At 44.7% G+C, this 25,101-nt stretch overlaps 1 protein-coding gene across 1 annotated transcript in view; it reads left to right on the top strand.

Annotated features, from left to right (window-relative positions):
• LOC140733696 (synaptotagmin-like protein 2) overlaps positions 1-25,101 on the top strand; it is a 238,669-nt gene that overhangs the window by 170,526 nt on the left and 43,042 nt on the right. Inside the window, exons 7-8 of the mRNA XM_073057383.1 lie at positions 23,569-23,663; positions 24,187-24,306. Of these exons, the coding sequence (XP_072913484.1) occupies positions 23,569-23,663; positions 24,187-24,306 (215 nt within the window). The remainder of the gene's footprint in view (positions 1-23,568; positions 23,664-24,186; positions 24,307-25,101) is intronic.

Here is a 25,101-nt window from a genome sequence, read left to right as displayed (position 1 = left end):
TTGCACTTTCCTATGATTTGTTTTCATATCTATGAAGTGTAAACTGTTACTGGTGCTTAGAACTGCTTCTCTGCAATTCTCCCTGTTCTGCACTGTAACGTATGTCTTCTACATCACCTACACAGACTAACACAATGGAAAGGAAGTGCATCACTTGCACATCTTTTATTTTAAAAAATGCAGGTAACTAAGTAGCTTCCTCTTTGAAGTTGTACAATCATTTAAAATCACACCGCAGGTGTTGCAATCCAAAAAAAAAATAGAGCTCATTTGGCAGACTTCAGAAAGAACAGTTAACTTTTCATGTTAATGGCTTTTAATTGGGGATGTTTCCATTTCCACACAGCTGCTGTTTGCCCTATCAGGTGTGTCCAGCACTTTTGTGTCCTTATAGTATGCGAATTGCCGTGCGGATAATTTACTGGCTGTGATGCCACTGGCATTTAGGGCAGCAACGAAGATTCTCCATCTCTGGGTGGAGTTCAGGGCTTCCTCCATTGTGTCAGCAGCTTCCTCTTGGTTTTCACTGCTGTCAGTCGTGTAAGTTGCGGGTGGTGACTCAGCAGTATCGTTGCACTCAGACGTAGAAGGGCTCCTCATTGCCGTTTCTGTAATAATTTTGTTTTCCCAGTCAGGGTTGCTAGCCCTGAGCTGAACCCCCAAACCCAGCCCGCTCTTAGTCTGGCCGTTACCCTTTGACCTGTTTGGCATGAGTGTCCCTACCAAGAGTAGCAGTAGTAGTCTCTCGAAGTCCGAGGAAGACGAATGTGTTGTGCAGTCAACGTCTGTGGGCACGCCTCCACCTGTTGGTTCGCTGCTCTCCCATCGCCGTAGGACTTTTGAAGAGAGAAGGAAGACGAAAATGCACAACACAAGGACCTGTGCGTGAAAGATATTATAGTGAAAAAGCCTTAGCATGGAGACAGTCCCAGTCTCTCGGCCTCGGAGGTCAGGACCCACTGGCATGAAGATCGTTACACATGGTGACCTCTTTGGCTGCAGGAGTTGCTGGACAATAGATTGATGAAGTCCTCCCTATTGACCGCCTACGAGACTCCGGCTCCGGATTTCTTCTCAGGGTTTACTCCCATAGCCTTTCCCGTGATTGGGTGTGGCTGCAAGGCAGTGGAGGTTTTAAAATCAGAGTTTTCCTTCTCCTAGGTGGGCAGTCGGTCAGGACTAGTGAGCCTCACCTGCCTGAAACATCTGGCTTTGAGGCGCCAGAGACCCGCCTTTGCCCCTTCTCCGGTTGGTAGAAACAGTTCCGTCGCATGAAGGCCGGGAGCTGGACTTGGTTGGCAGAGGCTATTTGAGATGCAAGCCATGTGGAAGCACTTTATAGGTAGTGAGAGCTTATCCTCATTACCACCTCCGGCTATGTCAACCTTGGAACCCTACCAAGAGCCAAAGCATGAAGCCCTGACTCCAGCCAACATAGCTCTCCAGGTCATTGAGGCACACAAGCCTCCAAACCATGACAAGGTCGTGTTCCTCTTGGAGGGCACTCGGATAAGGACTGTTAAATAATAACGTTAAGCAAGTATTGAGTCATTACCAACGCTGTAAGCTCAAGGCCTCCACGGTAGAGTAGCAGTTAGTGCGCTGATATTACAGCTCAGAGCATCAGAGCACAGAATTTAACTCTGGCAGCATCTGTATGGAGTTTGTATGTTCTCCGGGTGCTCCAGTTCTCTCCCACGTTCCAAAGACACACTGGTTAGTGAGTTAATTGGTCATTGTAAAGTGTCCTGTGATTAGGCAAGGGTTAAATAGGTGGGTTGCTGGGAACATGGCTCTTTGGGTGGAAAGGTTTGTTTCCCACTGTGTCTCGAAAGTAAAAAAAATAAAAAATTAAGAAAGCAGTGGGCTGGGAGAAAACAAATTAAGCAGTGGTTCAGCTGATTGAGCTGCTGGCTCACAGCTCCGACAGCCTTCTTCAATCCTGACGTCCAGGTTGTCTGTGTGAGGCTCACATATTCTCTGTGACTGTGTGGGTTTCTTCTGGATGCCCTGGTGTCCTCCCACACCCAAAGATATGTCAGTGGGTGGCAAAATCTGGTCTGAGTTGATTGATGTAATGTGGCAGGTTCAAATGGATTTAATGGTCAAGAGCAGTGTAAGTGGAAGTTTGATTATAAGTGTGGGCTGAGGAAGCAGTTTCTGTGCAGTGACTTGATGCAAATGCATTTGGTTATACAAAGGCAGTGAATGAGTTTGCATCTTCTGTCCTCCTAATTCATTGGCATTGATGGCAGAGCATTTAAAAGGGAAAAAAAAGATCTTTCCATCTTTAGTTTTAAAAACCTTGAAACAATACTAGATAAATATCTCGATAAATAACTGTATACATATACAAATAACTTACATTTCCAATTCACACACAAAATGCTGGAGGAAGTAAATAGGTCAGCTGGCATCTGAAAAGAGAAATGAACAGTCAATGTTTCAGGTCTAGACCCTTCATTTGGACATGGACTTCTCCAGCATTTTGTGTGTTGCTCCAGATTCCAGCATCTCTCTTCTGTCTTCCATTTCTTACTTGCGCTTAAAGTTGTGCAATATTTTGCAGAGACATAAGTGAAATCAAAGGAGGATACTTGGGAGGCCATGTCCCAAGTATTTAGTTAAATGGAGCTGTACACTGAAGGATCTTCAGTCTCTAAAGCTTGGGTAGCCAAAGGCACTGTTTGCAGTTGTGAGACAGAGGATGTGTATACTGTCTTTGTAAGTAGCCAGAGGCATAAGCAGCAGGAATGGAGAGAGTGAAAAACTGTGTGAATGGAGCAGCTTGTACAAATAAGGCCAAGGAAATTGAGAAATTTGAACATGAGGTAGTGTGAAAATGGGAACCAATATAGGCCAGCACAAATCAAGTGCAATAGACAAGTGTGGATTGTTGGATGGCAGAACATTGGGTAAGATAGGTTTATAGAGAAACAGAATTAAAGACTGGCATGGGAATATTGGTAGGATCTTCCCTATTCCTCACTCTTATTCTGGCTTCTTCCTCCTTCCTTTACAGGGTTTTGGGCTGAAATATAGACTATTTATTCCTCTCCATAGATGCTGCCTGATTTACTGAGTTCCTCCAGCATTTTACATGTGTAAAATGCTATTGGGAAGAGACAGGATTATCCTCAGCTGTGACTCTCAGATTCAGAAGACTATGTATTTTCACAATTTTTTCTCTGGTCTTCCCACCTGGTTTCTCTGTTCTGCTGAAAATCACCCCCTGTTTCCTTCAGCTCCAACTCTGCCAATACCATCTAAGAAGACATAAAACTTAGAGGTGAGAAGACTTAGTACACAATCTCTAGTTTATGCTTTGCACTCCTGGAGCTTCCAACTCCATCATAGGGATAAATATGTGATTCAACAACAAAGGTTGCTAATTAACATTTAAATTGCTTTTTCTGTTTGGGAAGCATACTGGTCTTGAACACTGAGCTCTGGCAAGTACATCCAAACGCAGATGAGGATGATTAGATGAAAGTTTCCTCTGCATGCTTTATGCAAATTGAATTTAGACTATTTGGCCCAGTTCTACATGACAACACAAAACTCTCCAAAAAAAAGGGGTGTTGTTTGCTCTCTGAGAAGCTGAGAGTGGAGATTGCGGAGACCAGAAGTAGAACAGTTAGTCTACATTAAGAGATTCTGATTTAAATTCCATAATCAGCCCCAGCAGACTCAACCCTAATTCAAAGGAAAACATCTTGGAAAGGGATCTGAGAGATTAGCTTTCTTTGTCACAGCTACAGTCAGTGGCCACTTTATTAGGAATACCTGTACACCTGCTCATCAGTGCAAAAATCTGATCAGCCTATCATGAGGCAGCAACTCAATACATAAGAGCATGCAGACATGGTCAAGAGGTTCAGTTGTTCAAACCAAACATCAGAATGGGGAGGAAATGCGATCTAAGTGATTTTGACTGTGGAGTGATTGTTGGTGCCAGACCGGGTGGGTTGAGTATTTCAGAATCTGCTGGTCGTCTGGGATTTTCATGCACAATAGTCTCCAGTGTTTACAGAGAATGGTGTAACAAACAAAAAGGAACATCCAGTGAGCAGCAGTTCAGTGGGGAACTGAGAAAAGTCAGAAAAGAATGGCTAGACTGGTATAAGTTGACAGGAGAGCGGCAGTAATACAAATAACTATGCGCTTCAATATTAGTGTGCAGAAAAACATTTCTGAATGCACAACACATTCTAACTTGAGATGGATGGGCTTCAGCAGCAGAAGGCCATAAACATACACTCAATGGCCAGTTTATTAGGTAAGGAGATACCTTACCTAATAAAGTGGTCACTGAGTGCAATTTGAAGCCTCAGCGAAATGCTTTGCTTGCCTCAGGAATGTGCTAAGGCAGCCAACAAGTGTCACCATGCTTCCAGTGTCAGTGTAGCATGTTCACAATTTACTAACCGTAACTCACGCTTCCCTGGAGTGAACCAAAGACCTGGAGGAAACCCACGGGGTTGTAGGAAGAACATATACACTCCAGACAATGGCGGTGGGAATTGAACCCTGATCTTACAGATTGTACTGTAAAATATTTTGCTAACTGCCATGCAATGAAAAAATGATCAGTAAATATATTGGTCAGAAACACAATTTGTATTAAGTCACAGTTCTGCCTCTCCCATGTGAAAGGTTTTTTTAATAGTTTGAGTGGAAATTTCCGAGGTTAAGATATACCAATCCTAAAGCTACTTGCCAGGCTCTTCGATTGCTTGTCACTGGAAGACCAGGTATGCTGTTCAAATAGTTTTGACCTGCAAATAGAAAAACCCCATTACCTCCCTTGCCATTGCCTTAGAAATCAGGAAATAACATCCATTATAACATTGAAATCATCTGACTTTTCTCCAAATAATAGATGCAGTGTTACAATTCCAAAAATGAAATCTTGTATTACAAGTATTGAAATACTCAATTTAAAATTGCCCTAGTTAATAGAGACTGCAAATATTACAACTGTGCAAATTCTCCAATCATTCGAAGAACATGATGAATTTGCTACCTGATCTGACATACAGTCTATTTTAACTTCCCATTAGTAGCTTTCTTACAGCTAAAGAAAGTAAGGACGAAGAGAGTGCTGGTGATTGCAGATTACTATTCATCTGAAAGTACCGCTAAGGGCCAAGTAGTGACTCATTATGATTAAAAATATCAAAATCAGAAAATCATTATCTTTTGTTTTTTTAAGGTAAGGTTAAACATACAGTACTTTGAAAAAAACAGCCAAGATTCAGTATACAGAACAGAGATTTTTAAATTAAAATGTCCATCTTTTAAGTATGCTTTTGTGATAATGTCAGACAACTTTAGAATAGATAGAGTTTCATTATCCTACAATGATCGCTATCTCATTTAGCTGTAATACATTTTATTCCATAATTACTTCCAAATATAAATGTCATTTCAGATTAAAAGAGTGCTGCTATTCCTGAACAATTGTGGGTACTTAAGTCAGACCTGACTGAAGTTAGTTCGCACAGAAATAAAAAAGTTATGGTCATTGCTGCTATACAATAATAATAAAAAAACTTTACCTCAGCATCTGCACTTCAAAATATTTTGAGAACATGACCAAGAAACACCAAAATAGTCCTGACCTTCACTCCACATCTTCTTCATCCATCAAACCAAATATCTGGTATTCCCAACCACCACAGAGGAATCTCACACTTGGAAAGTCATGCCAGTTCCTTGAAGGATGAACTGTGGCCACAGTCTCCAGGTGTGGTCAATTTAACTTTACCTTTCAGCCTATCTATTACCACAGCTACACTGATCCACTCAAGGTTGAGAGAAGCAACAAGCCCTGACAGTTCAGGTGCAGAATCAGATTTATTTATCACTTGTACATGGAAACAACTAGCACACCCAAAGATGTGCTGGGGGCAGCCGGCAAGTGTTGCCACACATTCTGGCACCAACGTATGGTGCTCACAATACCTGTTAGGTCAGCAGGCTACAATCAGAGCAACGGGTCTTACGTTGATGACGCAGCGTGAGGTTTAAAAAGAGCTCAGTTGCTTTGGGAACTTTTTGGCAGGCAAGTAGTCAGTCATTGTGATGTGGCACAAGAGTTTTGGTGCTTTTGCAAAATCTCGGTAGGGTGCAATCATGACAACCTGCCAGGCACTCAGAAGGGGCCAATAAAAAGAAGGGAGGTGTAAGTGGAACGGCCATTGTTGGAGCAGTCGTTGTGCGAGTGAGCAGTGTTAGAGTAGTCAGGCTTTGGCTCAACAGGTTTAGGTGAGAACAGGCTTAGGCAAGGACAGGCAGAAGCTAAGTAAGCTTCTAGTAATTTTGTTTTTCTGTTAGTACAATGCTAGTGTGTTGAGAATGGGTCCAGAGTAAATGCAATGTACCTTGTGTGAGATGTGAGAATTTTGGGTGTTATAGGAAAGATACTAGCATTGAAAGAGCGTTGGCTCATTGGCAGAAGACAAAGAGTGGGAACAAAGAGAGACTTTTCTGATTAGCTGCCAGTGGCTAGTGGTGTTTTGAAGTGGTTGGTGTTGGGACTGATTCTTTTTAGGTTGTATGGCAATCATTTGGATGATGGAATTGGTGTCTTGGTGGCCAGGTCTGTGGACAATATGAGGATAGGTGGAGGGGGCAGGTACTGTTAAGGAAGCAGGGAAACTGGAGAAAAACTTGGACAGATTAGGCAAATGGACAAAGAAATGTCAAATGGAATACTATGTCAGGAAGTATATAGTCATGCACTTTGGTTGCAGGAATGAAGGCATGGATTTGTTTCTAAAAATGGAGAAAATTCAAAAATCCAAGATGCAAAAGGACTTGGGTTTCCTTGTGCAGGATTCCTAAAGGTTAATTTGCAGGTTGAGTCAGTGGTGAGGAAGGCAAATGCAATGTTAGCATTCATTTTGCGAGAATAATAATATAAAAGCACGGAGGTATGCTGAGGTTTTACAAGGCCCTGGTGAGGCCTCATATGAAGCACTGTGAGCAGATCTGGGCCCCTTATTTGAGAAAGGATCTGGTGATGTTGGGGAGGGTTCAGACGAGGTTCACGAGAAAGGTTCTGGGAATGAAGGGCTTTTCGTATGATGGCTCTAGGTCTTTTCCTGCTGGAATTTAGAAGAATGATGGGGACTGTCATCAAAACCTTTTGAATATTTAAAGAGCTAGATAGAGTGGATGTGGGGAGAATGTTTCCTAAGCTGGGGAATTTAGGACCAGAGGGCACAGCCTCAGGAGATGATGTCCATTTAGTACAAAGATGAGGAAAAATTTGTTTAACCAGAGAGTGGTAAATCTGGAGAATTCATTGCCACAGACAGCTGTGCAAGTCAAGTCATTAGGTATATTTAAGGAGGAGTTTGATAGGTTCCTGATTAATTGGGGCGTCAAAGGCTATGGGGAGAAAGCAGGAGAATGGGGTTGAGAGGGATAAAAAAAATCAGCCGTGGTGGAACAGAGGAGCAGACTCGGCGACCTGAGTAGACTGATTCCGCTCCTGTGTCTTATTGTCTTATCAATACAGAGCACAGCAAAACAAACACGTTTCCTCCTTCCCTTTCTCCTTTCCATCCACCTCATGGACACTTCCAACTCCAGAGCAGGCCTGCAGACCTCCAGATACCTGATCAATCTTCAGGCTCCAATCCGCAGTATCAACCCCTGGACTAACTGATGATGGGGTCCCGAACTTCAGCCTCAGACACTGGGCTCCTACTTGCACAGACATCCAATCCCGGGATTCAGCAACTGTGGATGTCCTTCGTCACCTGTCTAAGTCGCTGTCCTTCACGCCTCAAGTGGAAATACGGACTCCGGATGTTCTTCATCCTGTGTCCACATTACAGAGTTAATACTGGAGGACCCTGATGCATGCCATTTGCCCCATTTCAAGTTGGAAAGGGCTCTATCCACCTTTGAAATTCTGGGATGAAGCCAGGATTGGTATATTTGGGTTTCAAACTAAGTTTCATCTAACTGAGCTACGTTTATAGAGTAAGAGGGCATGCACTGAGTGGACTAAAGAAATTTTACCCACGTAAATCAAGAGCGTAGCTCATTACCAACGTGTAATCTGTTACTACCATCTGAAGTCATCATGCAACTCAAGAAAACAACCCTAACTCACATCTTTATCTTACTGCACTGTAACATAATGAGTACTTCACGTGGGTCTGAAGTTGTTCACGGAATGACGACACGCCACTATGCATTGTACAACTTGTGAATCTCAGTGCACTATCCACAGAAGACCACCTCTCACATGTAATGGCAGGGAACAGGGGAAGCAAAGGAAATCTATCAGGTGGCATTCTGAATCTTCACACTTGGTGTGGAGGGAAAGGGCAGAGCCAAGATGAAGCTTGGTAAAGAGTCAGAGAGATCCCAGGACAACAAAAAATTTGATATATAGAACATGGAAAACTACACCACAGTACAGACTCTTCATCCCATGATGCTGCGAACACCTTATAACCTAGTTTTAAGATCATCTAACCCTTCTCTACCATGTAGGCCTCCATTTTCTATCATCCACATGCTTATGCAAGGGTCTCTTAAATGCCCCTAACACCTTTACCACGATCCCAGGTAGCGCATTCCACGTACCCACCACTCTGTGGGTAATAAACCTATCTCTGACACCCCGAATAATTTCATCCAATCATCTTAAAGTTAAACCCCCTCGTATTAGATAACTGGTGGAAATGGGGCTGCAGTGAAAGGATGGAGGGGCAATTTATGGTGGGCAACAAACCTACTGAGGAAGTTTTTTTTTGCCTTAAGCCCACCAGCAACACCTCAGGTAAGGTTGAACCCTTTGATATACAGCAGAAATTATCCTTCCGAATGAGTCGCTTCCGATTTAAACCCAGCTCATTTGCCTGCTTTGTATGCACAGATAAATCTTGCTCTTATGTCAGTGAGTCATAGATTTGCAGAGCACAGAAACCAGACCTTTGACGTTTCCTGTTGTGGGGTGTCTAAGACAAGAGAACACTGCCTCAAAATAGAGGGACATCCTTTTAGAATGATGAGGAAGAATTTCTTTAGTCACAGAGAGGTAAATGTATGGAATTCATTGTCACGGGTAGCTGTGTGGGCCAAGTCACTGTGTATATTTAAGGCAGAGGTTGATAGATTCTTAATTAGTCGGGGCATGGAGAGATACAGGGAGAAGGCATGAAATTGGGGTGAGAGGGAAATGGATCAGCCATTTTGACATGGATCAGCCATTGACAAAAAGGCCTAATTCTGCTCCTATATCTTATGGTCTTAAGGTCATTTATTTGACATAACATCCAATCACATCAACACACTCAAAATGCTGGAAGAACTCAGCAGGCCAGGCAGAATCCATAGAAAAGAGTGACCAGTTAACATCTTGGCCCAAAACGTTAACTGTTTATTCTCTTCCATAGATACTGTCTGGCCTGCTGGGTTCCTCCAGTATTTTGTGTGTGTTGCTTGGATTTCCAGCGTCTACAGATTGTCTCTTGTTTGTGATTCAATCTCATAGTGCTCTAAAACAACAGCTTTTCAAGAGAATTTCTCGTATGTCAATTATTATTCAGTTCAGGCAGATAAGCCAGCACACTGACCAGACATTGCTGAATGAAGTCCATCATACATCAACCATTTTTACTCATTTTCCATCTAATTTTTACCCATTGTTATCCTTTCACAACCATGGATATTATAACATAGCCATGGGGTTGAGAGGGAAAATGAATCAGCCAAGATGGAACGGCAGAGTGAACAAACAGGGCCAAATAGCATAACTCTGCTCCTGCATATTCCTTATGGTTTCATATCACCAGGAAAACTTGTTACAGGAGGATTATTGAGGAGTTGTGGCATTGTAATTGTTATGCTAATTGAGAGAAAATTAGCTCAATCCTGTCAACTTGTTTCAGAATTTGAATTTTGTTCAACTGAAGAGCTGTCATCTGTTAATAGTGACCTTTAAGTTTAAAGCTGTTGAAAAATCTAATCTAATTCATGAAAGCTTCTTAAGGAATAAAAAAACATATTGTCCTTACTGAGCCTGTCTTACAGTCCCATTGTAATTGTGTTGATTTTTAAATGCCTTCTGCCGTGATCTACCAAGCCACTTAATTATACCAAACACTACTGCAGTTCAAAAAGGCCCACAACTAACTTCTCAGAGGGACTGGGGATTGGTAATTAATGACAGCATGCCTAAATGAATAATAGAAAAGAGTGCTAGGTCTTTTTAATTAATAAACATAGACTGAGGACATTTGATTAATGTCTTGTAAATAACAATGATTTAGACTTTAAGTTAAACAGGCAAGGCAGAACAAAGAAGCACAGACTGAAGTCAAGTCAAGCAGACTAGGCATGTTATTGAAAGATATTGGGAAGCCCAGAGTGTTTGATGGCTCTAGGCCTGTGCTCACTGGAGTTGAGAAGAAAAAGTGAAGGGGAAGGGAAGAATTCCATTGAAACCTACTGAATATTGAAAGGTCTAAATAGATCGGACATGGATAGAATGTTTTCAATAGTGGCGGAGTCCAGGAACTGAGGCACAACCTCAGAATAGAAGGACGAGCAGGAATTCCTGTATCTAGAGCCCACAGGCACCTGCGAAAGCTGAGTCGTTGAGTAAATTTAAAGCAGAGTTTGATAGGTTTCTGATTAGTAATAGGGGTCAAGGTTTACGAGGAGAATGGGGTTAAGAGGGATAATAAGTCAGTTATGATTGAATGTTGAAGCGTACTCGATGGGCTGAATGGCATACTCCAGATCCCATATCTTATGGTCTAATGGAACCATCAGTGATAACAAAAGTCAAAGGTTGGAGTTCAGAGGTCTGATTTTTGTATTTACATATCTCAAGATACAGGCTCTGCTAAGAATACCAGCATTTAATGTCTATTCCAAAAAACTCCTGAACAGCAAAGATTTTTGAGAATCAACCATATGTATCGATAAACTGGAGCTTAAAGCTGCAGAGGAGTATATAAACCTTTCCAAGAAGTAAATGGAAAGATGCAAATACTGGAAGTACACAGCAGTTCCACCAAGATAATTACTTAATCACAAGGCCATAACACAGATATGGATGAGGAAGCCCAGAGAGCCTGTTAGAGCATCAGTAAGGCATTTCAATTAGTTTGCCAAGTCAGACCCTTTCGTCTATACCTTAATCATGAGGTGCAGCTTTTGAAACGTTCTCTTTTTAAAATACTTGAAATATTAAAATTCTTACTTCACAAGCCTCCCATCCGCTGACAAATGCTTAACTTCCATGTTTCACCAACCATGACTACAACTGGGATTAGTTTAATAGTGCTAGCACTATCATTGCAAGCCTTGCAGTTTATTTAATTCTGAAGTTCTGCTGATTTTTTAAATGACATCCACAATAAAATTTGAAGTGTTACAACCTTTCCAATGTAACTGTATTTCCAGATAATTGTATTTGTCCATTAAAATCTTATAGAAATATTGAAAAATTCTAACTGACAGCTGTTCTTTTTTTTTGGTACGCGTTGGGGATTATTGCTTTTCCAAATTTAATTGATACTAGATGAGTTATTTTAATATATTATACTGATACAACAAATAAAGGGAGTCATCTTGATAATTCATTTATGTATTAGACCATAAGCCCATAAGATATAAGAGCAGAACTAGGCCATATGGCCCTTTGAGTCTGCTCCACCATTTCATCATGGCTGATCCATTTCCTTCTCAGTCCCAATCTCCTGCCTTAACCCGTCTCCCTTCATGCCCTGGCTAATCAAGAATCTAACAACCACAGCCTTAAATATAGGCATTGGTTAAGTGTATCTGACCAAATGATTTTAAATATCTTCAGACACACAGAATTAATAAAATGCTGAATGTAGATTAATTAACTCTTTGTTTTCTGAACACAAGCTCCACTTTTTCTTCGCCTGGCATTTATACAACTAATCAATACAGTGTGGCGACCCACTTCCCAGCGCACTCGAACCGGCTCACAAAGAGGCGCGCGCCGGCATTGAGGCCGGTCCCAAAGAGGGCGCCAAGACTGCTTCACCAGCAAGGGGAAAAGCCCGCGCGTGGGACGGGACTGTGAATATGCGCCCCCTACAGCATTCCCGCCCAGGGAGGGCGGGAACAGGAAGGCTTTAAAGCGAGGCCGCGAAGTTTGAATAAACCTCTTTGCAACTGCAGCTCACCGACTGCGTGTCGTTATTTCAGCGCTGAGTGTAGCACACCGCTACAATTGGTGACCCCGACGGCACAAACGATATTTGGACCAGAGATGAACGACGCCGCATCTGTTCATGCGGTTTCGTTGAAACTGCCAGGCTTCTGGATGCTGCGACCTCACATATGGTTCCAGCAAGCAGAAGCCCAATTCCATATTCGGCAGATAACCTCGGATGCCACACGTTACTACTACGTGGTGAGCTCCCTCGACCAGGAGACAGCCGCCCAGGTTGAGGAGTTCATACAGTCGCCCCCGGAGGACAGCGAATACACAGAATTCAAAGCCCTGCTCATAAGGATTTTCGGACTCACACGGCGCGAGCGAGTTGCCCGTTTACTGCACCTGGATGGTTTGGGGGACAGGCCACTGTCGGCTTTGATGAACGAGATGCTGTCCCTGGCCGGAGGACACAAGCCCTGCCTCATGTTTGAGCAGGCATTCCTGGAGCAGCTGCCCGGGGACATACGCCTGCTGCTGTCCGACACGGATTTCAGCGACCCCCGGAAGGTGGCGGCCCGGGCGGACGTGCTGTGGAAAGCCAAGAAGGAGAGTGGGGCGTCCGTCACCCAGATCACCAGGCCACGCTCCCAGCAGCAGACCAGACCAGGCCCGGCCACAGAGCCCGCTAACCCCAGAGGCAGGGGTGAGGAGACCAACGAACAATGGTGCTTCTACTACCAGCGGTGGAGCGCAGAAGCCCGCCACTGTAGCCCATCCTGCAAGTTCCCAGGAAACGCCAGGGCCAGCCGCCGCTGATGGCTACGGCGGCTGGCCATCAGGATAGCCTCCTGTATGTGTGGGACAAGCAGTCGGGACGCCGCTTTTTGGTTGACACCGGAGCCGAGATCAGAGTCTTACCTCCGACGAGTTACGACACCCTCAACGGGGCACCAGGTCCCACCCTGAGGGCCGCGAACGGCAGCACAGTAAGGACCCACGGCACCAGTATGGTGCGGCTACAGTTCAGCTCCAGCCGGTTCACGTGGGACTTCACACTGGCCGCCGTAGCCCAACTGCTCCTGGGAGTGGATTTTTTGTGCGCTCACAGCCTACTGGTCGACCTGCCCAGGAAGAGACTGGTCCGCGCCGAGACCTTTCAAACGATCTCCCTGGGTGAAGCCCAGTTGCTGGCCCCACACCTAGACTCCATCACACTGTCCGACAACGACTTCACCAGAGTCCTAGCAGATTTCCCATCGGTTCTGGCACCGCAGTTCACGGCAGCCATGCCCAGACACGGCGTACAGCACCACATCCCGACACATAGACCACCCCTCCACGCCCGTGCTCGAAGGCTTCCCCCGGACAAGCTCTGACTGGCGAAGGAGGAGTTCAAGAGGATGGAGGAATTGGGGATCATACAGCGGTTCGACAACCCATGGGCCTCCCCCCTGCACATGGTGCCCAAAGCAACAGGGGGCTGGAGACCATGCGGCGACTACCGCAGGCTGAATGAGGCTACAACACCGGACCGCTACCCTGTGCCGCACATTCAGGACTTTGCAGCAAACCTGCACAGCGCACGGATCTTCTCCAAGGTAGACCTCGTCCAGGGATACCATCAAATCCCGATGCATCCAGATGACGTCCCCAAAACGGCACTCATCACCCCTTTCGGCCTTTTTGAGTTCCTCCGCATGCCGTTCGGCCTAAGGAATGCCGCACAGATGTTTCAGCAGTTAATGGATGCGGTGGGACGTGACCTGGACTTCGCTTTCATCTATTTGGACAACATCCTCATAGCCAGCAGCAGTCGTCAGGAGCATCTGTCCCACCTCCGTCAACTCTACGCCCGACTGAGTGAATATGGCCTGACAAACAACCCGGCCAAATGCCAGTTTGGGCTCGACACCATCGACTTCCTGGGCCACAGGATTACTAAAGACGGGGCAACCCCTCTGCCCGCCAAGGTAGACGCGGTCCGCCATTTCCCCCAACCCAACACAATCAAAGGCCTTCAGGAATTCGTGGGTATGGTGAATTTCTACCACTGCTTCCTCCCTTCAGCTACCTGAATCGACCTGTTCGCCCTGATGTCGGGTAAGGGGAAGGACATTACCTGGGACGAGGAGTCTGCTGCCGCTTTCATTAAAACCAAAGAAGCCTTGGCAAATGCCACGATGCTAGTGCACCCCAGAACGGACGTCCCTACCGCCCTCACAGTGGACGCATCCAACACGGCAGTCGGTGGAGTGCTGGAACAACTCATCGAGGGTCGCTGGCAACCCCTGGCGTTTTTCAGCAAACACCTACGACCACCCGAGCTCAAATACAGTCATTTCGACCGGGAACTGTTGGCGCTATACCTGGCAATCCGGCATTTCAGGAACTTCTTAGAAGGTAGGCCCTTCACCGCGTTCATGGACCACAAACCGCTTACCTTTGTGTTCACGAAAGCATCCGACCCCTGGTCGTCCTGCCAGCAGCGACATCTGTCCTACATCTCCGAATACATGACGGATGTCCGGCATGTCTCGGGAAAGGACAATGTCATGGCAGACGCCCTCTCCTGCCCTAACATCCAAGCCCTGTCCCAGGGGGTAGATTATGAAGCACTGGCGGAGGCGCAGCAGGCAGACAAGGAGATCCCTAGTTACAGAACCGCAGTCTCCGGTTTGCAGCTCCAGGACCTCCCTGTAGGCCCAGGTGAGAGGACCCTACTCTGTGACGTCACCACCGGCCAACCCCGCCCCGTCGTTCCGGCAGCCTGGTGGCGGCGCGTTTTCAACTCCATTCACAACTTGGCGCACCCCTCCATCAGGACAACCGTCCAGAAGGTAGCCAACAGGTTCATTTAGCACAGACTCCGCAAGCAGGTCAGTGAATGGGCCAGAACATGCATGCACTGCCAAACAGCCAAGGTGCAGCAGCACACCAAAGCTCTGCCGCAGCAGTTCCACCCCACCCTCCGGCATTTCGACCACATTAATGTGGATATCGTGGGCCCCCTGCCAGTGTCGCGTGGAGCACGGCACCTCCTCACTATTGTGGACCGGTTCACCAGATGGCCAGAGGCGATCCCGCTCACCGACACCACCTCCGAATCTTGCGCCCGAGCACTGATTGCCACCTGGGTATCTCGCTTTGGTGTACCAGCCCACATTACCTCCGACAGAGGCACCCAGTTCACCTCCAGCCTGTGGTCAGCTATGGCCAGCCTTTTGGGGACACAGCTGCACCACACAACTGTCTACCACCCACAGTCGAACGGATTGGTGGAGCGTTTCCACCATCACCTGAAGTCGGCTCTCATGGCCCGCCTCAAAGGGCCTAACTGGGTGGACGAGCTTCCTTGGGTCCTGCTCGGAATCCACACGGCGCCCAAAGACGATCTGCACACCTCGTCGGCCGAGTTGGTGTATGGCGCACCCCTGGTCGTCCCCGGGGTGTTCATACCAGCCCCAAGGGGGCAAGAGGAAGAACCCGCAGCAGTCCTGGGCAGACTATGCGAGAGGCTCGGTAACCTGGCCCCCATACCCACTTCACAGCATGGGCAGAACCCAACCTGCGTACCCAAAGACCTGCAAAACTGTAAGTTTGTGTTTGTACGACGGGGCGGACATCGGGCACTGCTACAGCGGCCCTAAGAGGGGCCGATTACGGTGATCAGAAACAACGGGTCCACATTCATGCTGGACGTTGGGGGGAGAGAGGAGGTTTTCACGGTGGACCGACTCAAGCCGGCCCATTTGGACTTGGCGCAGCCGGTCAAGATTCAGGCACCACAGCGCAGAGGCAGACCTCCCAAACAGAGTCCGACCCAGACTGTGGACATTGGGGGGTGTATCACCGGTTCTGGGGGGGGGGGTTATGTGGCGACCCATTTCCCAGCGCACTCGAACCGGCTCACAAAGAGGCGCGCGCCGGCATTGAGGCCGGTCCCAAAGAGGGCGCCAATCCTGCTTCACCAGCGAGGGGAAAAGCCCGCGCGTGGGACGGGACTGTGAATACGCGCCCCCTACAGCATTCCTGCCCGGGGAGGGCGGGATCAGGAAGGCTTTAAAGCGAGGCCGCGAAGTTTGAATAAACCTCTTTTGTAACTGCAGCTCAGTGACTCCGTGTCGTTATTGCAGCGCTGCGTGTAGCACACCGCTACAACAGGACCAAAAGAAGCTGCAGAGGGTTGTAAATTTAGTCAGCTCCATCTTGGGTACTAGCCTATGAAGTACCCAAGGCATCTTCAAGGAGCGGTGTCTCAAAAAGGCAGCGTCCATTATTAAGGACCTCCAGCACCCAGGACATGCCCTTTTCTCACTGTTATCATCAGGTAGGAGGTACAGAAGCCTGAAGGCACGCACTCAGCGATTCAGGAACAGCTTCTTCCCGTCTGCCATCCAATTCCTAAATGGACATTGAACCCATGAACACTACTTCACTTTTTGAAGATATATTATGCTGTATGATTTCTTAATCTATTCAATATACGTATACTGTAATGGATTTACCTTTTTTTGCTTCTTCTATATTATGTATTGCATTGAACTGCTGCTGCTAAGTTAACAAATTTCATGACACATGCCGGTGATAATAAACTTGATTCTGATTCTGAAGTTTCTTCAATATTGGATGAAAGTTATCAGTGGTGCTTTGAAGGATAAATCCTAGGGCTGAAGAAGAAGAAATTGCCTTTCAACTCATGAGAGAGCATAGGCCATCAGCTTTTTTGCTGTTGATGTTTCTGTAGCAGGCAATTTCTTTTTTGCTAGCTCAACACTACATGAAGCACAGATGGAAAGCGTGCACGGGAGCTGGCTGGATTTGAACTTGGGACCTTCTGCCCCAAAGTCCAGCGCTGATGCCAGTACGCCACCAGAGTTGAGTTTGATTTAAAACATGTGCAGTATACATAACAAAGATGGCGACATAGTAAACATGGCTGCTGTTGGCCTAAGAATTTTCTTGTATCTATAACTAGTGCCCTAGATAGCATTTTGATCTTGAGCACACTGGTGGTGGTGGTTGGCATCTATCTGTCTTGAAGGACAATGGGTGATGATGATCATTATCACAAGCCTGGGTGGAAGATATAGAGATCCTAAGATGCCCAGTGGTTAAGATCCCCCTGCCAGCCTCACCAGTGTAATCCAAATAAAAGCTTATGAACCAATATGTTTGGTACCAGCTTGGCTGCAGGAGCTGCCAGAAGGATGCTCAGTGATGTCCAGCTGCCTTAGAGGCTCCACTCAGGATTTGCTGTCTGGGTTTAGTCCCGCAGCCTTCTTCTCTCCTGAGGCTGCCCACAAGGCAGTGGGGCTACTTGCCCATAGCTGGAAATCTGGTTTATGAGCAACTGGTGCATGAACATGCATGCTACGTGTGCAGAGGCCAGATTTCCTCCCCGTCCTCTGTAGTTCGGCCTGAGTCCGAAAGGAGTGCGGTTTCCATGTTTCGCCAGCAAGCAAGCGTTACATGAGGCTTGCTGTTGGAGAGGCAGGGAGAGACTTACACGTTCAACTCTCCTGTTTGTGAGACTGATAGCCAATAGTAGAAGCTGAAAGTGAGAGTGACAAGCACTACCCACTACATTACCACACTAGACATGTCACAACAACCATTTTGAGCACACTACTGCAAACATCAATACCAAATGAATGACTATTCAGCTGTCTTGGGGCTAAAAATATGCCTTGTGCTCTACCGGTTTTGGACACATCCTCAGAATCGAAGGGCATCCTTTTAGAACAGAGATAAGGAGGAATTTCTATAGCCAGAGAGTGGTGAATCTATGGAATTCATTGCCTCAGGCAGCTGTGGAGGCCAAGTATTTATGTATATTTAGGGCAGAGCTTGATAGATTCTTGATTGGTCAGGGCAAGAAGGGATACGGGGAGAAGTCAGGAGATTGGGGCTGAGAGGAAAAATGGATCAGCCATGACAAAATGGAGCAGCAGACTTGATGGGCCAAATGGCTTAATTCTGCTCCTATGTCTTATGGTCTTAAACCGGATCAGAGCCTTTAAGTACATAGAACACAGAGAAAACAGTACTGGCACTTCGACCAAAGATATTGTGCTGACATTTTAATATGCAGGTGTTCCCCCCCACTTTACAAAGGTAGAGCGTTCCTATGAAACCTTTCTTAAGCCAAAATGGCATAAAGCGAAGAACCATTAATTTATATGGGACAAATTTTTGTAAAAGCGAAAATCCTCTTTGTAATGCTAAAACAGGTTACTAATGTAAGTCTTTTGTAAAAGCGAAGTGGCGTAAAGCGAATATTGGTAAAGTGGGGGACACCTGTATTCCAAGATCAATGTAATCTTTCCACCCCACATAGTCCTACATTTCTCCTTCATCCATGTGCCTAAATTTATACAGGGCTCAGCCACTTAGAGCAAGGTTGGTATGATGGGACTGAAAGTAGCAGACAGAATAAGAAACAGAGAACAAACAATGGAGATAACATTGTGCGACGTGAGATGTATCACATACATTAGTGATTGCAGTCCAGCTATTCACAATCAATATCAATGTTCCACCTGAGAATGAATGTTATATTTTGAAGTTTGTTAAAAGTACAAAACCAAATGGGATTGTCAGTTAGAAGGAGGGTGTAAAGAGGCCTTAAAGATACAGACAGGCTAACTGAGTGGGCCAGACAGGGCAAATGAAGAATAATGTGCAAAAATGTGAAGTCCTCTCTTTGGCAAACAAAACAGAAAAGCAGGGCATACACATGAGAGATGTTTGAAATCTAGGACAACGCAAAAAATGCTGGAGGAAATGCTGGTCAGGGGGCACTATGGAGGGAATAAATAGTTGATGTTTCGGGTTGATACACTTCATCACGACTGGAAAGGAAGGAGGTAGAATCCAGAATAAGTAGATGAAGGATGTGACGAGAATAAGCTGGCAGGTGATAGGTCGTGATGGTAGCATAATGCTATTAGAACACCAGCTATAAGATTGGGGTTCGTCTCTAGCAAGTTTGTTTGTACTCCCTCAGACTGCGTGGGTTTCCTCCAAGTGCTCTGGTTTCCTCCCACATTCCAAAAACGTATGGGTTAAGGTTAGTAAGTTGTGGGCATGCTATGTTGGCATAGCAAATGTGGTGACACTTGCAATTTCAGAGGATCTGTCCTGGGCACGGCAGTGCCTCTACTTCATTAGAAGTTGGCAAAGATTTGGCATAATACCTAAAACGTTGACAAACTTCTATAGGTGTATGGTGGAGAGTATACTGACTGGTTGCAACATGGCCTGGTATAGAAACACCAATGTCCTTGAATGGACAAAAAGGAGTGGATTCAACTCAGTCCATCACAGGTAAAGCCCTCCCCACCAATGAACACATCTATATGGTGCATTATCGCAGGACAGCATCATTCATCATCAGGGACCCCACCACCCAGGTCAGGTTTTCTTCTTGCTGCTGCCATCAGGAAGAAGTTCCAGGAGCCTCAGGACCCAAAACCCCAGGTTCAGGAACAGTTACTACCCTCAACCATCTGGATCTTGATCCAGTGGGGACATCTTAGCCCATCACAGAACTGTTCCTGCAACCTATGGACTCACTTTCAAGGACTCATTATCTCATGTTCTCAACATTTATTGATTATTTATTTATTATTATTTTTTCTCTTTCATATTTGCACAGTTTCTTGGATTTGCTATGTATGCCTGCAAGAAAACAAATCTCAGTGTTGTTTATGATGACATATATGTACTTGGGTTGTCAAGGTTGTCAAGCCGAGGGGTGGTAGTGGGGACGCTCATGGGAAAGCCTTCAGGAGTGAAACCCTGAGGACAAATCCGGAGCTGGAGTCCCTAAGGCAGTCTGACGTTGTCTTCAACCTCGTTCTGGCAACTCCTGTGACGTCACCGGTGCCAAGCTGTATCGGCCCTTGCCCTTCCCTTGGACAACATTAGTGGCGTGGAGAGGGGAGACTGGCAGCATGGGCAACTGCCGGTCTTCCATACAACCTTGCCCAGGCCTACGCCCTGGAGAGGAGACTCCAGCAGACTTTCCAGGCGTGGTCTCGCGAGACTAACGGATGCCACCTATATGTACTTTGATAATACATTTACTTTGAGCTTTGAACTTTGGACGCTTGTAGGCTATCCAGCACAAATGTCACACTTCGCTACATGTTTTGACATACATGTGACAAATAAAGCTGATTTTTATCTCTTCTCCTACCCACCCACCTCACCCCTCAGCTGATCTCACCCATCACCTGTCAGCTTGTACTCCTTCCTACTCCCCTGCCTTCATATTCTGGCTTCCTTTCCAGTCCTGATGAAGGGTCTCGGCCCAAAACATCATGTTTATTGCCCTCCATAGATGCTGCCTGGCTTGCTGAGTTGCCCCAGCATTTTGTGTGTTTTGCTCAGAGAAGCAGGGTATTTCAAAAATTGTTTTCAAAGGGACTTAGATGCCAATGAAAGTTAACATGCAGCTGTTGCAAGCAATTAAGAAGGAAAAAGATAATTTGGCTTGTGTTACCGGAGAACTTGAGTACCGGAATAAAGATCTCTCACAGCAATTATACTGTATAAGAATGGTGGGATACATCGTCGATGTTGTTGAATATAGTTTCTGTCTCTACCTAAAATGACATATTTTAGGAATCATAGTCTATACCATGAAATCTCATAGAGCAGGGGTTCTCAGCCTGGGGTCCACAGACCTCTTGGTTAATGGTAAGAGTTCATGGCATAAAAATCCCTGCTCATAGAAGGAGTGCTGACTAACTTTACTAGGCTCTGTCCTCGGATTGTCATATGAGGAGAGATTGAACAGATTTTTGCATTCTGATTTTGATTATTTTTCAGTCTGCTCTCATTTGACTTGGATCCTGGTTTCCTTTGACTTCTCCATGTAATTAGGCATAGCACTATCTGTCTGGATGGTGCACGAAACAAAAAAAAAATGGCATCACTCTTTCATGTGCGACCATAATACAACCAATGCCAATAGATCTGGCTTGTGGTTGATAGAGTTTGAAAGGTGAATTCATTAAAACTTACAGTAAACTTACAGCGCTCAATTGAGTGGACTCACAAGGGATATTTTCAGTTGGATGAGGTGTCTGCAACTAGTGGTCAATTTCTCTGAATAAGGAGTAAGCTATTGAGTAAAAAATCAAGAGTACTTTTCATCATAGCGAAGTTCTAGAATTTTCTAACTTGGAGAGCTGTAGAGTCCTAGTCATCAAGTACTTTCAAACAGGTTGGTTGTTTTCTGGATATGAAGGGGATCAAGGAATATGGGAGAAGGCAGGAATATGTTGATGAAGATCAGCCAGAATTTTGATGAAAGACAGAGAAGGCTCACGGGGCCAGCACATCTTCTCCCAATGGGGTTGATCATTCTAGAGCCTCAACTTGCACAATACAGTATATCATGGAAATAATAAGTAACCCAACGGTGCCCAGCGACCATTGCAAGTAGGTCAACTTGGTCTAATTTTCCCCACAGTACTCCAAAAAACTGTACTGAAAATGACTGCCAGATAAAATAAAGGAGCTAGGCGCAAAAAACTCTGTCAATGGCAAACCACTTCAGTAGAAAAATTTGCCAAGAATAATCATGGTCATGTGTGTGTGTGTATAAATATATATAAATATATATTCATATATTTGTTGTAATTTATTATTTTTTAATATATTGCACTTTACTGCTGCTGCAAAACAATATTTTTCCCAACATTTGTCAGTGATAATAAACCTGATTCTCATACTTCCCTTTGCAGGACAATGTGATAAATTAGACAGGATGATTGACTTTGCATTTTTTAAATTAATTATTTTGGGATCGGGTGATCACTGGCAAGGCCATCAGTTACTGACCTTCAGCTGATAATGATGAGCGACTTTCGTGAGCTACCGCAGTCCTACTGATGAAGACACTCCCATATTATTGTTGGGAAAATGTTTCCAGAACCCCGTGGATTGATATATTTCCAAATAAGGTTGACTGGGAATTGGGAGAGGAACTTGCTCTTAGAATTTCCAACAAGTTTCAGTGAAATACTTCTATTTGGTAATCTCATCGGCCTTGGTTGTATTCATTTCGAATCTAATAAAAATAAGGGAAAGGCATCAATCAGGTTAAACTTTTCTGAAATGGATATGCAAATAGCAAACCATTCAGAAACAGTATTAGTTTTTTGCGCATTAATAAAGTAGAACTTCTTTATTCCTTTCCATGTTTTGTCTTTACAAGTGAGTTAAATCACTAATGCAATTTTTAAAAAGTACAGGATGGTCCTGGGGAGCTATGGAAGAACCTGCCTGTCACCGTTAACAATAGCTACATATGCAAGTGCTGTATAGCAAAGAATGGTGCTCCTGTTTGATTGGCAGGACATGAGCTCAAGCTTTCCTTTCTTGGCTTAATATCTACTTAGAAAATAGTGCTACCATGCCACACAGCCACTATTATCACAGGGATACAGAACTTCCAGAGCCACCTTTTATATTCAAGATTCAAAAATTTTATTGTCATTCTAACCGTACATCAGGGCAGAATGAGACAGCATTTCCCAGGAGCAGTGCAATCGTAACATAACAAACGCAACACTAAATAATAAACATATTTTAAGATTTATGATGAACCACATATATTATATGAAGTTAAATTTTGTGTCGACTGTAGTTGCACGAGGGCAAGGATTGATCTGTCTGATTACGTATCCTCAGGCTTTGACAGAACACATGGATCATTAATGCTTTCAGTTGAGGGGAAGGTGATTGTTAATCAAGAACGTTAATATCCTTGCCCTTACTTTAATGTGTGCTTAGACTGAAAATTTATATATTGTGGTTTATCTATGCAGCCTTATGTGAAGAATGAGAAACCAGAACAACAAGGGAACAAGGGTATAAATCTCACTCTTCCATCCTACATAGCACTCAATTTTTCTATGATCCATGTGCCTATCTAAGAGTATCTTAAATGCCCCTAATGTAACTTCTAATGCCTCTGCCACCAAACCAGGCTGTGCGTTCCAAGCACTCACCACTCTCTGTTTGAGACTGTTCTCTCTCTAACATCACCCCTATATTTTCCTCCAGTCATGTTAAAATTATGCTCCATGGTATGAGCCATTTCCATCCTGGGATCCACTATGTCTCTTAGCATCTTATACACCTCAATGAAGTCACCTCTCATTCTCCTTTGCTCAAAAGAGAAAAGCCCTAGAGTGCTCCAACTCTCCTCATAAGAAGTTCTTGGATATAATTAGACAACTGAGGGATCTTAGTGTGAAATATTATATGAGGCTGAATTGGACATACAATGGAAGCTTTCCATTATCAACATTTTCTGTTTTAATATTCATGAAAGGAAATGTTAGTATATGGTTGAATATTGAAAATTCTGCTCTTAATTTCAGTGCCTGAAGATGATCCATCAGACTTGAGTGTCAAAATCAACAAACCCACCCCACTACCAAATCCCACTGGGTCCACAGTTCCCATCTTGACATCGGTAAGTTTTTGGGGTGACAATTTATAAGATTATGAACCATATTTGTTGTCACAGGTGGCTGTGGAGGCCACATCATGGGGTATATTTAAGGCAGAAGTTGATAGATACTTGATTAGTCAGGGCATGAAGGGATATGGAGAGAAGGCAAGAAATTGGGGCTGAGAGGGAAAATGGACCAGCCATGGTGAAGTGGCCTAATTATTTTCCTATATCTTATAGACTTATGTTCTTCTATATTGCCTTGTAAAATAGAAAGCAATTATAGCATTATAAAATACTAAATACATATTAACTCTGGGAATATAGAACTGCTCAATAAAGATTTGAGTTCAACAATCAAATTGCTCAGTTAATGTGAATCAACTAGAGATTTTTCTCAAAAAAGGTTGTTCTCTTTTTTAAATTCTCTGTGTTGTTCATATCCCTTGCCTTCACTGGAAGAGGAGAGGTTAGTATTGTGTGAACAAATCCTCTCACTTTGTTTACGGGAAATACATTAAGCTTGCACATTTGTACTTGCCAGAATGATCCACAAAGTGAAGAGTACGATTACTTTGAGGACTTAACATCTGAGTCCAGCTTTGGATCAGACATCCTGAAGCAGACAGATGTGCAAATTGGCTCAAATCTGAATTCTTCCAAGGTGAGTTGGATCCCAGTTCATCAGGGTGATTATGCAGCATTGTGAGTATAAATTTAAACAAACACAAGAAATTCTGCAGATGCAACACACACAAGTTGTTGAAGGAGCTCAGCAGGTCAGGCAGCTTCTCTGGAAATTAATAAACAGTCGACGTTTCTTAAAGTTCAAAGTTAAACGTAAATTTACTATCAAACTGTATATATGTCACCATATACAACCCTGAGATTTATTTTCTTGTGGGCATACTCAACAAGTCTATGGAATAGTAACTATAGCAGAACCAGTGAAAGACCATCCAGCTAGGGTATTCAACCAGAATGCCTTGACAATAAGTACTCCTGTTTAAGTACTGGTGGGGGGAATGGCCTACTTGGGGGAAGCAACAGTGGCCGTGCCTCTGGTACAGAGTCTGGCCCTGTGGCTCAGAAGGGTAGTGAAAGGAAGAAGGCAGCAGTAATAGGGGACTCTATAGTTAGGGGGTCAGACAGACGATTCTGTGGATGAAGGAAAGAAACACGGATGGTAGTTTGCCTCCCAGGTGCCAGGGTCCAAGATGTTTCTGATCACGTCCATGATACCCTGAAGTGGGAAGGTGAACAGCCAGAGGTCGTGGTACATATTGGTACCAACAACATGGGTAGGAAAAAGGAGGAGGTCCTGTAAACAGACTACAGGGAGTTAGGAAAGAAGTTGAGAAGCAGGACCTCAAAGGTAGCAATCTTGGGATTACCGCCTGTGCCACGTGACAGTGAGTATAGGAATAGAATGAGGTGGAGGATAAATGTGTGGCTGAGG

This window comes from Hemitrygon akajei, chromosome 9, assembly GCF_048418815.1.
Source record: "Hemitrygon akajei chromosome 9, sHemAka1.3, whole genome shotgun sequence".
Taxonomy (NCBI): Eukaryota; Metazoa; Chordata; class Chondrichthyes; order Myliobatiformes; family Dasyatidae; genus Hemitrygon; species Hemitrygon akajei.
Note: the sequence above shows the minus strand (reverse complement) of the source record. Positions and strands in the feature narration are given on the sequence as shown.